Source organism: Mytilus edulis, chromosome 11 (genome assembly GCF_963676685.1).
Source record: "Mytilus edulis chromosome 11, xbMytEdul2.2, whole genome shotgun sequence".
Classification (NCBI taxonomy): Eukaryota; Metazoa; Mollusca; class Bivalvia; order Mytilida; family Mytilidae; genus Mytilus; species Mytilus edulis.
This window is the reverse complement of record NC_092354.1, coordinates 69700344-69716405: the sequence shown is the minus strand read 5'-3', so window position 1 is coordinate 69716405 and position 16062 is coordinate 69700344. Positions and strand designations below refer to the sequence as shown.

At 32.8% G+C, this 16062-nt stretch overlaps 2 protein-coding genes across 2 annotated transcripts; one reads left to right on the top strand and one right to left on the bottom strand.

The window, feature by feature from the left end:
* Positions 1–947: 947 nt before the first annotated feature.
* Positions 948–4391, top strand: LOC139494541 (uncharacterized). Its single transcript, XM_071282702.1, has 5 exons — positions 948–1356; positions 1858–1914; positions 2260–2352; positions 3129–3288; positions 4193–4391. Exons 1-5 carry the CDS (start codon positions 948–950, stop codon positions 4389–4391), a joined length of 918 nt encoding a protein of 305 aa, XP_071138803.1.
* A 3605-nt stretch (positions 4392–7996) lies between these two features.
* LOC139496161 (putative nuclease HARBI1) lies at positions 7997–12190 on the bottom strand. Its single transcript, XM_071284627.1, has 4 exons — positions 12105–12190; positions 11121–11191; positions 8597–8808; positions 7997–8228 (listed from the first exon to the last, which is right to left on the bottom strand). Exons 3-4 carry the CDS (start codon positions 8777–8779, stop codon positions 8025–8027), a joined length of 387 nt encoding a protein of 128 aa, XP_071140728.1. The 5' UTR covers positions 8780–8808; positions 11121–11191; positions 12105–12190; the 3' UTR covers positions 7997–8024.
* Positions 12191–16062: the final 3872 nt, after the last annotated feature.

Genomic DNA, 16062 nt, shown 5'->3' with positions numbered 1-16062 from the left:
AAATATGTTAAAACTTTCCTTCAAATCACTTAACTTGATATTTTCAAAACGTAAATAAATACATTTTTCCCATGATCCTTTATTCTACAATAGACATACCCGCATATAACAGTAAAAATGAACTAGCTGGATTCGCACTTTATATACACTGATGTATATATCAGTGTATATATAATATAAAACAGATATTGAGAGCAATATAATCAAGTATCTTAAACTAGAATATGTAATGAAATTGTAATATACACACCACTAAATGTGTAGTACGGGTTTCTGCCCTCCATGCGTATATCTGGGGCTTCCAGCTTTTTATTGACATCCGAATAAAGAATAGTATGTTAGGTTTCACCATCGATCCATTTTTCTTTCTTTTTGTACTTGAAATATGTGACCCATGACCAATTATCTACCTACTAAAATAACAAGCAAAAAACACATTTAGTTTTCTAAATAAACTTTGTTACATTGTTATAAAACCATATATTTACAACCTTTGATCTGTTTTGAGTCATGGAGCTTTAAAATTTCTCCATGTAAAAACAATAGTGTATCTCATGGTCAGTTTTTTCATTGAAAAAGTCTTTCAAACTTTTGAAACCTCGATATTACGTATTTTAACCATTTGACAAAACAAATCAGGCAAATGGAACAAATAAACAAAACTAATATAACTTAAAACTGACAATAAAGTACTATCAAACAAGTAAAGCTGATAATTCCTGGGCCCGGTTGTTCAAAAGTGTCGTTAAGCTAACGACTAGTTTAGCCTAACAACTCGTTAAATTTTAACATTGTTGTTAGTTAATTTCTGTGTTAAATTATGTTGTTCAAAAATATTTAACGACTGCGTTAACTAACAACTTGTTAAAAAATTTAACAACTAATTAATTTAACATTTTCCCACAACTCCCCTAAAATCCAACAATTCCTCCACTTCCTGTTTGAAAATGGCTGAAGAGCAACCCCCCAAGAAAATTCCAAGAATTAGAGGCCCGAATTTTTCAAGCATAGAAGTAAACCTTATAAGTAGAAGAGTTGTTGAAGAATTGGGTCTACTGACAGGGAAATTCGGGAAGGATGTTACAGCAGATGCTAAAAACAAAATGTGGGAAAAGATAACTGCTGAAGTGAATGCTCTAGGTGTGAGCTACAGACAAGTTCTAACTGTAAAAACCAAATTTAGAAACTTAACAAGAGATGCCAAAGACAAATTCACGTATGAAAAAAAGGAGAGAAACAGGACAGGAGGAGGACCTGCTCCAAAGCCAATAAGTGTTGCTGAGGAGAATATTATAAATGCCTTAAAAGACACCTCCTCCTTCAAAGGAATTGATGATGGGAAACTTCAGTGGGCAAGTATTTTTGGTTTACTGATGTCAATAATGTGCTTCCATTTATTTCAAACAATAAATCGGACGGTTATTTTATTTCTATCTTAGAAAATAATGCAGAAAATACCTTCTTGTGGTATTGATGAGAATAATTATCACATACAAATATCTTTTCATCGTTAAAAATAAGGTTTAACTATTGTTTTGCAAGAGGTAAAGTTTGTTGGCCATCACCTTTGGCGGTCAATTCTGTATTGCCCCTTACATCATCTTTTACCACAATGAAAAAAATTGAGCTGTGGTAAAATTTTCATAAAAAAAAATCCCATTACTTTTAAAGATTAATTAAATTTCAATAAAATTTACTTGTTAATACTTGTAACCAAGAAAAAACTTGGAATTAGTACTTCACCAAAAGTCATTGTAACATGTTTATAGTCCATTTCGAAATAGCCCTGCATTAAAAATTGAGTTATCTTTCTTTGTGCCTGATTTTTTTGTAATTTTCACTTTATCATTTTTACAGGGTTTCCTCAGCAGACAGAAACAAGTGAGAGTACACCAACACAATTCAGTATACAAGGTATGTATCTAAAGAAGATATTCATGCATACACATTACTTGCAGTAATATTATAATTGTAACCATAAGTAAAGAGAGAGATTATTGTTACAAATAATTTGGTATAAATTTTAGAGTGTAAGTATTCTCAATACAGGGGGGATCAAGCAATTTTAAAAGAAGTTTCAACTGTATGTAAAAAATGTTTGTATCTATGAATCTATGCAAATTAATATTCTTTGTCCTTATTCATGTATGCTCTGTATGCCCCTTGTGGGCCCATAAGAGTTCTTATGATCAATCAAATATCCAAAAATAAAATGATTGTTAAAAAATTGAAATATAATGTATCTTCATTTTATTTCAGAAAGTTCATCATCTGATCCAATATATTTTGCTGAACCTGTCAGCTCACTAATTCCAGCACAGATTGCTGTCTCAGGATGCCAGACATCTGATGGTAATCATTACATAGATTTTTGTATTATGTTAATCGTAAATTATTTTTACAATTCCGCATTTCAAAAAAATGAAGATGCACTGTTTCGGAATCAATATTTCATTAAAGAATTGAGGTTGATATAAAATTATATTGTTGTGAAAATAATCTATATAATTATATATATTTATAAATTTACTCATTGAGGGTCTAATACAGGATCTCTGTAATAGCACGCTTTAAGTTAATTGTGTATCTATTGACTTTCTTTCATTCAATTGGTCTTTATATATTTTCTCAAGTTGATATTGACACAGAATATAATGACTTATGGAAAGAAGTAACAGCTATATTACTTTTTTACTTTTTTTCTTTTTTACAATACCTTTCTCCAATCTTTGTTGTTCAATTGATTGGGATTTTAAGTCTTGAATATATGTATCTTGACTGACACATTTAAATACATATATTCATTTATACATCAACTTCATTTACAATTTGGTGGATTGTTGTCTGAAGGTCTCTTAAGCAATCCTAATACCCCCGTATGTTTATATACTAAACAGATAACAAATGGTTTCCCAATTGAATGGATTTACACCAGTAATATTTGGGGCCCTATATAGCTTGCTGTTCGGTGTGAGCTAAGGTTCTGTGTTGAAGGCCTTTAAAATTGTGACTTGGATGGAGAGTTTTCTCATTGACACTAATACCACATCTTCTTTTATCTACCCTATATGCAATGTATACACATTCAACTGAGGCAATTTTAATGTTTCTTTAATCAAAACTTTCAGAACCACCATCTTCTGTGGAGAGTATATGGATTAGGAGACTGGAAGAGGTTCATCAGAGAAATAAAGAAACACGTTATACTGAACATGCAAACCTACCAGTGTCTGCCCAAATACCTCTTTCATGCCCTAATAGCAGCACTCAGCAACCACCTAAAGCTAGGTATATGTTTTATATGAAAGAATACAACAGCCTTTTAATTTCTACACACTAAATAAGTTGGATATGTACTGAATGCTCTTGAGTGTTGTATATAGCTGGCTTTGAAACTTTTTTAGATGTAGTCATCACTGATGTACGAGTCTTGTGGATCTGAATACATCCTGGAATGTAATTGCTTATTGCTGAAGGGATTGTGATGATACATCTTGACTTAATTGGGCTTCCTTTGGACTGTGCCCCATATTTGTCTGATTGGAAATCATATCACATCTTCTTATGTATAAATGATTTGAATACTGATAAATATTCTTAAAGTGCCAATAAATCACTCTTGTAAATGTTTTGTATGAGATTAATATGCATATTTGTTATGAATTAACCAGTTATTGAACTTCAAAAATAGTTCGAAAAGGAAAACTGAGTGGCTAAATTTAATAAAATGAATAATTGTATACCTTTTATACCTATCCATTGAATATGTCCAAAAAGTTCATACAGCAGCCCTGTATAAAATCAAGAGTTATCTCTCTCTTAATTGTTTCATTAAACTTGTTCTTAAGGATGAAATATGTCCTGTAAATGGGAATTATAATTCTAAATCAAATTATCTAATTTAACTACCTGTTAAATGTTAGATTTAGAGAAATATCCCAAATACTCATTTGCTGAATTAATTTAATGAAAGTCTGCATCCCCTTTTGTTTAAATATTTATCCGAAACAGTGATATAATATGATCAATTTTTGTTAAAGAGTATTAGTTAAAGGAATAAACATTTATGTATGAGTTGCAGAAATCTTGGCCTTTGGAAAAACAATTTTATCTAAATAGTTATACTGGTTTATAATAACTATATTTATTTTAAAAAATTAACAAATATGCATTTTTATTATATATATTTCAGTGAAAATAAACGGACAAAGAAACCCAAGAAAACTGCAGAAGACGTGTATGAGTTGCAGTGTCTGGTGTTAGAGAGCAACCTAAAAAGAAATCAGACTCAAATGGAACTATTCAAGAAGCAAATGGAGTTATATGATATGATGAAGAAAAATTTGGAAAATAGTTGTACAGAGTCAATGTTAGAGGCTCTACTTCATTAAGTTTAATCAGCATTTATTTATAGATCCATATTAATGTTATATTTTTTATATGTTTTATTATACGCCCGTCGTCTTTTAGACGGGGCGTATTATGGTATACCGTTGTCCGTCCGTCCGTCCGTCCGTCGTCCACACTTCGGACAATAACTCAAAAACACTTTCACCAATTTCCATGAAACTTAAGTGAATTGTTTATATCTATTGACGTAAGCTCCCTTTCGTTTTTTTTTATTTCAGATTTTAAGTTTTGGATTTATGGGGCTTTATTCATAAAAAAGGGGGGATTTTCAACACTTCGGACAATAACTCAAAAAGGCTTTCACCAATGTCCATGAAACTTTGGTGAATTGTTTATATCTATTGATGTAAGCTCCCTTTCAATTTTTATAAATTTCAGATTTTAAGTTTTGGATTTATGGGGCTTTATTCATAAAAAAAGGGGGATTTTCAACACTTCGGACAATAACTCAAAAAGGCTTTCACCAATGTCCATGAAACTTTGGTGAATTGTTTATATCTATTGATGTAAGCTCCCTTTCAATTTTTATAAATTTCAGATTTTAAGTTTTGGATTTATGAGGCTTTATTCATAAAAAAAGGGTGATTTTCAACACTTCGGACAATAACTCAAAAAGGCTTTCACCAATGTCCATGAAACTTTGGTGAATTGTTTATATCTATTGATGTAAGCTCCCTTTTAATTTTTATAAATTTCAGATTTTAAGTTTTGGATTTATGGGGCTTTATTCATAAACAAGAGGCTCTCAAGAGCCTGAATCGCTCACCTTAATTTTTTTGGTTAAATCTCTCATCAATGATTATTTTGGCTTTTCAATTTATTTAAATTAAATGTTCTTTGAATCGTCCTATTTTCTTCAAAAGCAAAAAAAGAGGAGCTATGTTTCTGACATACAAGGAAATGAAATATAAAATTTATACTAGATACTCTGAAACTCATTTAGCCTAAGTTTGGCTGAAATTGATACAGCAGTTTCAAAGGAGAAGATTTTTTAAAGTAAGTCAACATGATGAACAAATTGTGAAAAAGTCTTTAAAGGGCAATAACTCCTTAAGGGGTCAATTGACAATTTTGGTCAAATTGACTTATTTGTTGATCTTACTTTGCTTAACATTTTTGCTATTAACAGTTTATCGGTATCTATAATAATATTCAAGATAATAACCAAAAACTGCAAAATTTCTTTAAAATCATCAATTCAAGGGCATTATACCTGAAAAACCAAGTACCCAATTCGGCTGAAAATTTCAGGACAGGTAGACCTTGACCTAATAAATACTTTAACTTCTTGTCTTATTTGCTCTAAATGCTGGAGTTTTTGAGATATAAGCCAAAAACTGCATTTTACCCTGTGTTCTATTTTTAGCCATGACGGCCATGTTTTTTTGACAAAATAAAAAATAAAGCACAAACTTTATTTTATACACCCTACTGATCATTCAGTTGAAGTTTGGTTGAATTTGGTTTAGTAGTTTTAGAGGAGAAGATTTTTTAAAGTTAGCAAATATGATGAACAAATTGTGAAAAATTGTCATTAAAGGACAATAACCCCTTAAGGGGTCAATTAACAATTTTGGTCATATTTAATTATTTGTAGATCTTACTTTGCTGATCATTTTTGCTGTTTACAGTTTATCTTTATCTATAATAATATTCAAGATATTAAACCAAAAACTGCAAAATTTCCTTAAAATTACCAATTAAGTGGCAGCAACCCAACAATGGTTTGTTTGATTCATCTGAAAATTTCAGGGCTGATAGATCTTGACCTAATGAACATTTTTACCCCATGTCAGATTTGCTCTAAATGCTTTCGTTTTTGAGATATAAGCCAAAAACTGCATTTGACCCCTACGTTCTATTTTAAGTAACGGCGGCCATGTTTTTTGACGGATCAAAAATCGAAGCAAAAATTTTGAGCAGGATAATCTAAGGAACAATCATGCTAAGTTTCATTCAAATCCATTCAGTAGTTTCAGAGGAGAAGATTTTTTAAAGTTAGCAAATATGATGAACAAATTGTGAAAAATTGTCATTAAAGGACAATAACCCCTTAAGGAGTCAATTGACAATTTTGGTCATATTAACTTATTTGTAGATCTTACTTTGCTGATCATTTTTGCTGTTTACAGTTTATCTTTATCTATAATAATATTCAAGATATTGACCAAAAACTGCAAAATTTCCTTAAAATTACCAATTAAGTGGCAGCAACCCAACAATGGTTTGTTTGGTTCATCTGAAAATTTCAGGGCTGATAGATCTTGACCTAATGAACATTTTTCCCCCCAGGTCAGATTTGCTCTAAATGCTTTCGTTTTTGAGATATAAGCCAAAAACTGCATTTGACCCCTACGTTCTATTTTAAGTAACGGCGGCCATGTTTTTTGACGGATCAAAAATCCAAGCCAACATTTTGAGCAGGATAATCTAAGGAACAATCATGCTAAGTTTCATTCAAATTATTCAGTAGTTTCAGAGGAGAAGATTTTTTAAAGTTAGCAAATATGATGAACAAATTGTGAAAAATTGTCATTAAAGGACAATAACCCCTTAAGGAGTCAAATGACAATTTTGGTCATATTAACTTATTTGTAGATCTTACTTTGCTGATCATTTTTGCTGTTTACAGTTTATCTTTATCTATAATAATATTCAAGATATTGACCAAAAACTGCAAAATTTCCTTAAAATTACCAATTAAGTGGCAGCAACCCAACAATGGTTTGTTTGATTCATCTGAAAATTTCAGTGCTGATAGATCTTGACCTAATGAACATTTTTACCCCATGTCAGATTTGCTCTAAATGCTTTCGTTTTTGAGATATAAACCAAAAACTGCATTTGACCCCTATGTTCTATTTTAAGTAACGGCGGCCATGTTTTTTGACGGATCAAAAATCGAAGCACACACTTTGTGCAGGATAATCTAAGGAACAATCATGCTAAGTTTCATTCAAATCCATTCAGTAGTTTCAGAGGAGAAGATGTTTGAAAAATTGTTAACGACGACGACGACGACGACGACGACGGACGCCAAGTGATGAGAAAAGCTCACATGGCCTTTTAGGCCAGGTGAGCTAAAAAAGGGGGATTTTCAACACTTCGGACAATAACTCAAAAAGGCTTTCACCAATGTCCATGAAACTTTGGTGAATTGTTTATATCTATTGATGTAAGCTCCCTTTCAATTTTTATAAATTTCAGATTTTACATTTCCGTGTTATGAATTTTTATGCTTAAAAAAGGGGGGATTTTCGAATTTTGGGACAATAACTAACACTTTCACAAAATTTTATGCAACTTTGATAAATTGTTTATATCTATTGACATAAGCTCCCTTTTCATTTTTATAAATTTTAGATTTTACGTTTTCTTAAGTAATGAATTTTTATACCTAAAAAAGGGGGATTTTATGAAACTTTGGTGAATATATTAATGTAACATCTCTTTTGATTTGTATATATATTTCTAGTTGATCATATAAATTCATTTAAAGAATAAAAGACAAGTTAAAAGAGCAACGGGCGTATCATGCGCTAAAGCGCAGCCCTTTATTGTTATTGATAAAATATATATTCAGAAAAAAGCTTTTCAATGTTTTATTCATGATTTCAACGATTAAAAAATGTGGAGGAAATGTGGTCTCTGACACCTCTTCCATCCTGATTACCAAAGAAACGGTCCCCAAGATCTCCATCATTGTCTATCACTAATCCATCATCTTCAATGTCTGGTTCATTAAGTAAGATGCAAATATTGTGAAGAATAGCACAAGCCATGATGATCTTGCATGCTTTGCTTGGTATCATTCTTATCTGAAACCGAAAAGTGAAAGTTATGTAGAATTATTGCCTTTTTTAACTATAGCATGTCAATTTTATTATAATTTTTATTATCTTATTATACAGGGCCCTATATAAAATTATTATCACACAGATAGATTCAGCATATAGATCCACAAAAAAATAAGTTTCTGATAAAAACCGAACAAAGTTTAATTTTGGAGACCTCAGTGTTGACCAATTTCTAATGGGGCCAAAATATTTAAATAAATAACAAGATAAGAACCCCAACAAAAAATGATTTTTTTTTTAATCAACTGCATTTTTTATGTTCTATAGATACATGTATAGGAAGATGTGGTGTGAGTGATCATTTGCTTAAAGAATTTTTTATGCTTTACCTCTGAGTGTAATATGTGGAACCTTCTCTTCAGCCTCCCAAATGTTCTCTCCATCACACTTCTGGTTGAACAGTGGCATCTGTTGTACTTCTTTTGATGATCAAGTACAGGATTCTGATATGGGGTCATCAGGAATGGTCGACAAGGATAACCACTATCCCCCAGCAGTACACCATTGCCCATCCACCATTATGTTCCATGTAGGTACACACCTAAACATAAAAGTTTTAATTTCTTTTTACAGCAAATATTTGGTTAAAACTTCCATTTTTATATTTAAATTGATATATTCAGCTTCGCAGGGAGGAGTTACACTATTTACCTAAAATAATATTCAGCAAGACTATTTTTTGGGGAAAGACGGCTTCAAGCCGTCAATCCCCTATGGGGTTGACCAGAGTGACACTCCCTCACATCATTCATTTTGTTTTTATACATGTTATAATGTGGAAAACCCCCCAACAAACCTTACTTAGATTGAAGAGAAGGAGACCCAGAAATAAATAGTTTGACTTTAAACACTTTTTTACACATTTCCCTTCTGTTTCTCACGAAACTATCGTATCTTGAACTCTCCTTTACACTATTTACGTTTATTTTACCATCCGGAAAAATTAGTATGACGAGATATTCTAAATATATCCAACCTAAATTGTATTTTATAGTGACGTCATTCTTGGAAGAAGCAGGGATATCCTTCACAAGTCCACTGGTTATTTAAATCAATCTTAGAGATCGTGCACTAATAACAAATTGGTATTTGTTAAATCTAGACATAATATTGTTTACTGTAGATGATTTAAACATCAACATGCAATACTTTAATTTGTAGGTCAATAACTTTCAAAATAAACAAAGATCGTGGGGTTACATGACACAGGGGAAAGAAACGATTTTATTACTTTTTTCGGGTCTCACTAATTAGAGACAAAAAGCGTCAAGAAGCGACAAGAAGCGTCAAAAAGACTATTTTGCGACAAGAAAAAAAAATTCTTATTGTCGCTTCTTGTCGCTAAAATTCTTCTTGTCGCTAATTAGTGAGACCACTTTTTTCTGTAAAAATTCTGAGAATCTTCCTCCAATTCAGGAGCACCTCAATTGATGAGTTATCCACTAAAATAAAAGTTAATGTTTTTAAACACTTCAAATGTGACATTTCATTGGATAAGTAGTCTTCTATTAAAACTAAATGTTTGTGTACCTACATAATCATTGTAATGGTAAAAAAATAAATAATAAAAATTTGCATTTTGTAGTTTTAACATATTTATTATTTACAAATATTTCAAAATTAAGATTTGGAAACAAGCTTCACACAGTTTACATCACTCTTAATGTTGTTTTTTTTATAAGTACCTGTTTCCCTGTGATGAGAGTTGTAACTCAGAATTTTAACAATGGAAATTTAAAACTGAATAGATTTTTCAGTCCACACTTTCTAAAGAAAAAACTTAAAAATCCAAGAGTACTGTCACAAAAAATGGAAAATGGCCCTAGCCTGCAGTTCAGTGATACACAATCAAGATTTCAAAAAATATTGTAGTTGTTGTGAAATGACAGAATTCAGTTGAGTTTTAGATAATTAGCTATCAACGTTAATCAAATGTTTAGATTTAGAAGATGCAAATCTCTTTCATTGGTCCAAATTGAATCCTAAACTAAGGAAATGAAATTACATAAACAACAATTGATTTCAATATTGTCAACCTTTCTACATGTTCTAACTGTTCTCTTTTTCATTCTTCATATGAAAACTATCAAAAGATACCCCCCCCCCCCCCTTTTCCAAAAACATAATTAAATAGAAACAAGGGCCGTCTTTCCCCTCAGAGCTATTCAGCTCTTTGATTATATATTCCCTTTTCATTTTATAATATTGTATATCAATATTTTTTTTCATCATAAGCAACCCTAAAAACTAATTGATTGCTGCTTTATATGTATAGAATAATTGATTTTTTAACATAAATTATTCACTAAAGATATTTCTATATTCTTTTCTCAGTTATTGTATCTCAAGATTTCTTTCAACAGGTTGCTTCTTTCTTAATTAATTATATAAATTTCCAATGATAAATTAATTATTTTGAACTGAAATTCAAAAGTCCTTACATTGACATTTTCACACCTTTATGTGTATCTAATGACAAAAAGTAAAAAATAATATTGATAAGAGCAAATAAAAATAGTGGTTTCATAGGCGGATCCATGGGGGGACTGGCCCCCCTTACGTTGGAAAAATTTGGTTGAATATATAGGAAATCACTTAAGCATGACTGGAGCGGTACCCCCCCCCCTTTTTAGGTCAGTCAGAGGTCCCCCCTTTAGGAAAAGTTCTTGATCCACCACTGGGTTTTATGTCCAAGAAGAAGATTTTGACTTCCTGCAGTGGTGACCAATCCAAGATAAGAGATTTTAATTCTTTTATTGAGAAAATAAGAAGTCTGGACTGACTGCTAACATATAGTGCTTAAAAGGGAATATAACTTATAAAAGATGACCAACATTGCAATAAAATACATACCTGTGAAGTCCTGAATATGTGGGAGTCATGACTGCTACCTGGCCAGTTTGCATTTATGTTTGTGAATTTACCTGCAAAATATAGATAATATATAATGCAAATAAGAAAGAAATGATGTAATACCATAAAAAAATTTACATGTAACAAATTGTCTTTGATTAATTATTATATTTTTCTAATTAAGAGGTGTAGCAAAATTTTAAAGAGAGGATTATTTAGGATCATGCAACAATGGACTTTAAAAATAAAATTTATTTGAATCCATATTTTAAAAGTCTTGTAATGGTAATCTTAAAAGGGGGTGTCCAAACATTTTAAATTATAAGTGTATATAAACACAATGAATAACCATGACAACTGATGTACAATGCAAAATTTATGCCGTTACTTTTCTGGTTCAAATTGTTTTACGTTGTCATTTCGGAGACTTTTACAGCTGACTATGTGGTATGTGTCTCGCTCACTGTTGAAGGCCGAACATTGACCTATAGTTGTTAATTTCTGTGTAATTTGGTCTCTTGTGGAGAAATGTCCCATTAGCAATCTTACCACATCTTCTTTTTTAAATGTATAGACTTACAAATTTTGACTCAACTGTATTGTTTCAAACTAGGAACCATGATATCAAATTAAAAGTTGTAATGCATGTTGCATAAGGCATAAATGTGCTGATCCAGTCATCAGAGCAACATCAAATTATAAATTGTACAAAATCTAGGGTACTCTAGGTTAATGTTTCTTTTTTTTTTTTTGGATTGAAAGGGGGAAATTCAAGAAATATATCAGAAACAGCAGTGGTGGATACAGGATAGGGAAACCTCCCTTTTTAAGATTATCAGTGTATTTGAATGGGGACATATGGTTGGACCTCCCCTTCATGCATTATCTTATGTTGGGAACCCCCCTTTTTGGAAATGGCTGGCCCTTAACAGAATCTTTTTCTCATTAAAGAAAACTAATATCTTCTTATAATATTTGACTTACCAATATTTTAAGTTATCTTTAGTAGGTAAACCATATAAAACCCTAATCATGTCCTAGATGATCCGAGATGAACTGAGTGAAAATGAAAGTAAAAGTGAAAGTAAAATGTTCTTTTCTGAGAAACAGACTGTAGGGGTCCCAGTCACACTGAAAAGTTGATACCAGTTTATTATTTACGAAGGTCAATGTCATATTAGATGAGAAATGTTTTACCTTTGGCATCACAAACAGCCTGCACTTTTACAGAGTGTACCCCTTTTCTATTAACGAATGATGCTTCATCTTCTGATGGAGCCTGGATACGGACGTGTGTCCCATCTATTGCCCCTAGCACATTCGGGAAACCACTTAGACGGTAGAAGTCTCCTCTTGCTTCGTCCACATTCCTTGGCCACTTGATGAATTGATCCCGCTTGTTACAAAGTGATGTCAACACATCAGACACAATACGCGAGACAGTTCCCTTGTGCAAACCTGTAAACAGACCAAAAACATACAATTTGGGAGATCGTTTAAGAACAAAAAATAAAATGTGTATTTTACCGGCGTTTCTTTACATTTCGAAAATGAACAAATTGAAATTATCATTCAAACATCAGTCAAAGATCATTATAGCAATTGATTAACACAATTTTACTAATGTTTACTTAATTTTAAATCATATATGATAAATATATAAATGAAATCTTACCTATTGTGTCTCCAACTACTTGCAAAAAACTGCCTGTAGCTAGAAATCTCAGGGTCACCATGACCATCTGTGGTACAGTGAGAACATGGTTTCTCTTTGTTTTTCTTGTTATATCATCACTGACTAGATTAGAAATGAAATTAATTCCATCTCTACCAAAGCGATACCGTTCTCGTAACTCCTCATTTGACAAATTCAAAGAAAGGTCATCTTTCAGGCGAAAATGCCTTTCTTTTCTGTGAGGTGCAACAGGTACTTGTCTAAAGGCGGCCATATTTAACAATAACTTAAATATTTAATCGACCTCCCAGAAGTTGTTAAAGTTAACGACTCGTTATCATTATTTTTGTTGTTAAATTTTTTGAACAACAGTTAACGAATTTGTTAAATTTAACGACACTCTAACGACATTTTAACGACTGCGTTAGCTTAACGACACTTTTGAACAACCGGGCCCTGGTCTTTAAGAAGTTATATTTTATATTTGCACACTGAATTACTGAAAGAAATGAGACTTGTTTCAAGCTTTACTATGTCTACGACTTTCCATAAATACTTGTAAGGTTGTATAAATAAGGCACTCTAATTAAATTTTGATGTGAATGGTATTTTTTTTTAAATGTGTAATCATAAATGCAAACAATAGTCAAGAACATGTGTCCAGTAACATCTATTCCTTTGCCAAAAACAACTGGGAATCAAAACTAAATGCCAACTTCTATCAGTATATACATAATGCATTGTATTAGTATGGCGTTCATTATCACTGAACAAGTGTATATTCCAGACCTGTTGGTGACCTTCTGCTACTGTTGTTTTCTATGGTCGGGTTGTTGTCTCTTTGACACATTCCCCATTTCCATTCATAATTTTAAATTTTACTTTCGGTAGTCCATTTGTATTGGTTTATATTTAGTTGAAAGGTGTGATGCCACATTTTTTCAACGAAAATATGCTCCATGGAGCCCAAAGTCACTCACAAGAAATCTTTATTGTATCCGTTTTCTTGAAACCAATACTAACAAAACAAAAAACTTTATAAATACAACCTTGCATACCATGTGTTTTTCCTTGACTAAACTTCATAGACATGTTTGCAAGTGCGAGGTTTGGCATGCCACAAACCAGGTTCAACCCACCACTTTTATTCCCCTTTAACAGTGTCCTGTACCAAGTCAGGAAGATGGCCATTGTTATATTATTGTTCGTTTATGTGTGTGTTGCATTTTAACGTGGAGTCGTTTGTGTTTTCTCTTATTTTTGAGATATTGAGATAAGACGTGGCACGGTACTTGTCTATCCCAAATTCATGTATTTGGTTTTCATGTTATATTTGTTGTTCTCGTGGTGTTTTGTCTGATGCTTTGTTCGTTTATGTGTATGTTGCGTTTCGGTGTTATGTCGTTGTTCTCTTATATTTAATGCGTTTCCCTCGGTTTTGGTTTGTTACCCCGATTTTGTTGTTTGTCCATGGATTTATGAGTTTTGAACAGCGGTATACTACTGTTGCCTTTATTGCAACCAAAACATTGAAAATCAAAAACTAAACAAAGAAATTTAAACTAACTGATCTTCTGTCCCTTTAGGAGCAATATCATCTGTGCTTACAGTCCCTTCCTCTTCAAGCCGATCTAATACATACTGAGGGATGACATGAAATATTGGTTCATTCATGTGGTCCATCTGACCAAACTTTGGCTCAACTATTTGACTTAGGCCTGTCTCATCAAAATTTAGTTCCATTATCTGTATACCATGGTGTTCATGTCATCAACCTCTTCCTCCATCGGACCAACATCTGCCCAACATCTAGCTCTATCTGACCAACCTCTGGCTCCATCTGCCCAACCTGTGACACCATTTGACCAACCTTTAGCTTCATCTGACCAACCTCCCGACTCCATCTGACCAACCTCTGGCTCTATCTCACCAACCTTCAACTCAATCCGACCAACCTTAATCTAAGACTCCATCTCGCCAACATTTGGGTCCACAATATCAATTTGGTCGATATCACCCAGGGGGGGGGGGGCAATAAAGGGACAACATGGTTTGGAATCCAATGTTGCATAGTTAGATATTGTCTTGTGGAAGACCACATTATCTTTATCGTATAATCCCCAAAGGTGACTGGGGTATAGAAATATGGTCACTTGGTCTTCTCCCGACCGGCAGTAAAACGCTTGCCGAAGTGGGGCGTCCGCTTGGCTGTGCGGGATGTATCAAGTTCGCAGTCACGTCCGGTCAGAAGGGGGACGTTAAATCCGATGCCTCGTGTAAAGAGAGTGCCACGCTCTTTGCACGTTAAGAACCCTTGCAACAACTCTTTGAGTGGTCCGTAGGTGGCCTGTTGCAAGGCAAAATTGCTGTCCCTATCCAATATACCCTCATTTTCCAGTGGCAGTCCAAATTTCCCCGACCATCATCCTAGATGGCCTCTATTACAACAACCTACCTATTGTATTTATTGTTAACTTGTTCCCGTCCTGAATATGCATGAAATATTTGCCACTGGACGTTAAGCAGCCAACAATCAATCAATCTTTATCGTATCTTTTTGGTTGATGTTTCGAGGCATTATCAGTCTGTTCAGATCTCTTGCCAAATACTCATAAATGAGTTTATTTCTTAATGTCCAAGACCTATTTTCTGAAACTTCTTCTCACTGCAGCGGGTGTCAAAACATCTTCTGGAATATATTCGGATGAATACATTGCAAACTGTTTCGACAGTTGCCTTGTCTTAATATTCAACTCCAACCCGGAGGATAAATAATCATCATCGAGATAAAAATCTTCATTGGTGACTAATTCAAGAATTTTTCTAACTCTTAATTCTTGATGAGCTTCTTAATTTCCATAAGCCAAAACTGCTGCTGACCTTGGGAGACAATTCCCATCTCCCTTTAAAACAACTGGCATAAAGTTGCCTTCTGGAATGTCATTGGGAATCATCTGCAATGCATCAACATCAATAAATACAGGTAAGCCAGTTAAGCTAATATTTGGTATAGTACAGGGTTCCTCAATGGTGTTCATTTCGACTGAGTAATGATCAGTAATTACTTTTAATTCCTTAAAGGTCTCAGCTGTTGATAAATCCTGAAGTAAAGCAGCAAAATATTGCTTTCTATTTTCACATACTAGTATGTGTAAGTCCCAAAAGCATAATCTTCTCTGAGTCTTAAACAAATGTGTTCTGTAAATTTGCATGGTCTTCTACAGCAGTATCTTTACATGGTAATTCATTTTTATTTGCTATTTTTTT

Bases quoted from the DNA above. Each gene is read 5' to 3' on its own strand.
- LOC139494541 (XM_071282702.1), top strand. From the start codon at position 948: ATGGCTGAAGAGCAACCCCCCAAGAAAATTCCAAGAATTAGAGGCCCG. The intron at 2,353-3,128 runs GTAATCATTACA...CAAAACTTTCAG, and splicing joins AGGATGCCAGACATCTGATG to AACCACCATCTTCTGTGGAG. The intron at 3,289-4,192 runs GTATATGTTTTA...TATATATTTCAG, and splicing joins CAGCAACCACCTAAAGCTAG to TGAAAATAAACGGACAAAGA.
- LOC139496161 (XM_071284627.1), bottom strand. From the start codon at position 8,779: ATGGGCAATGGTGTACTGCTGGGGGATAGTGGTTATCCTTGTCGACCA. The intron at 8,229-8,596 runs GTAAAGCATAAA...TTTCGGTTTCAG, and splicing joins TCCACATATTACACTCAGAG to ATAAGAATGATACCAAGCAA.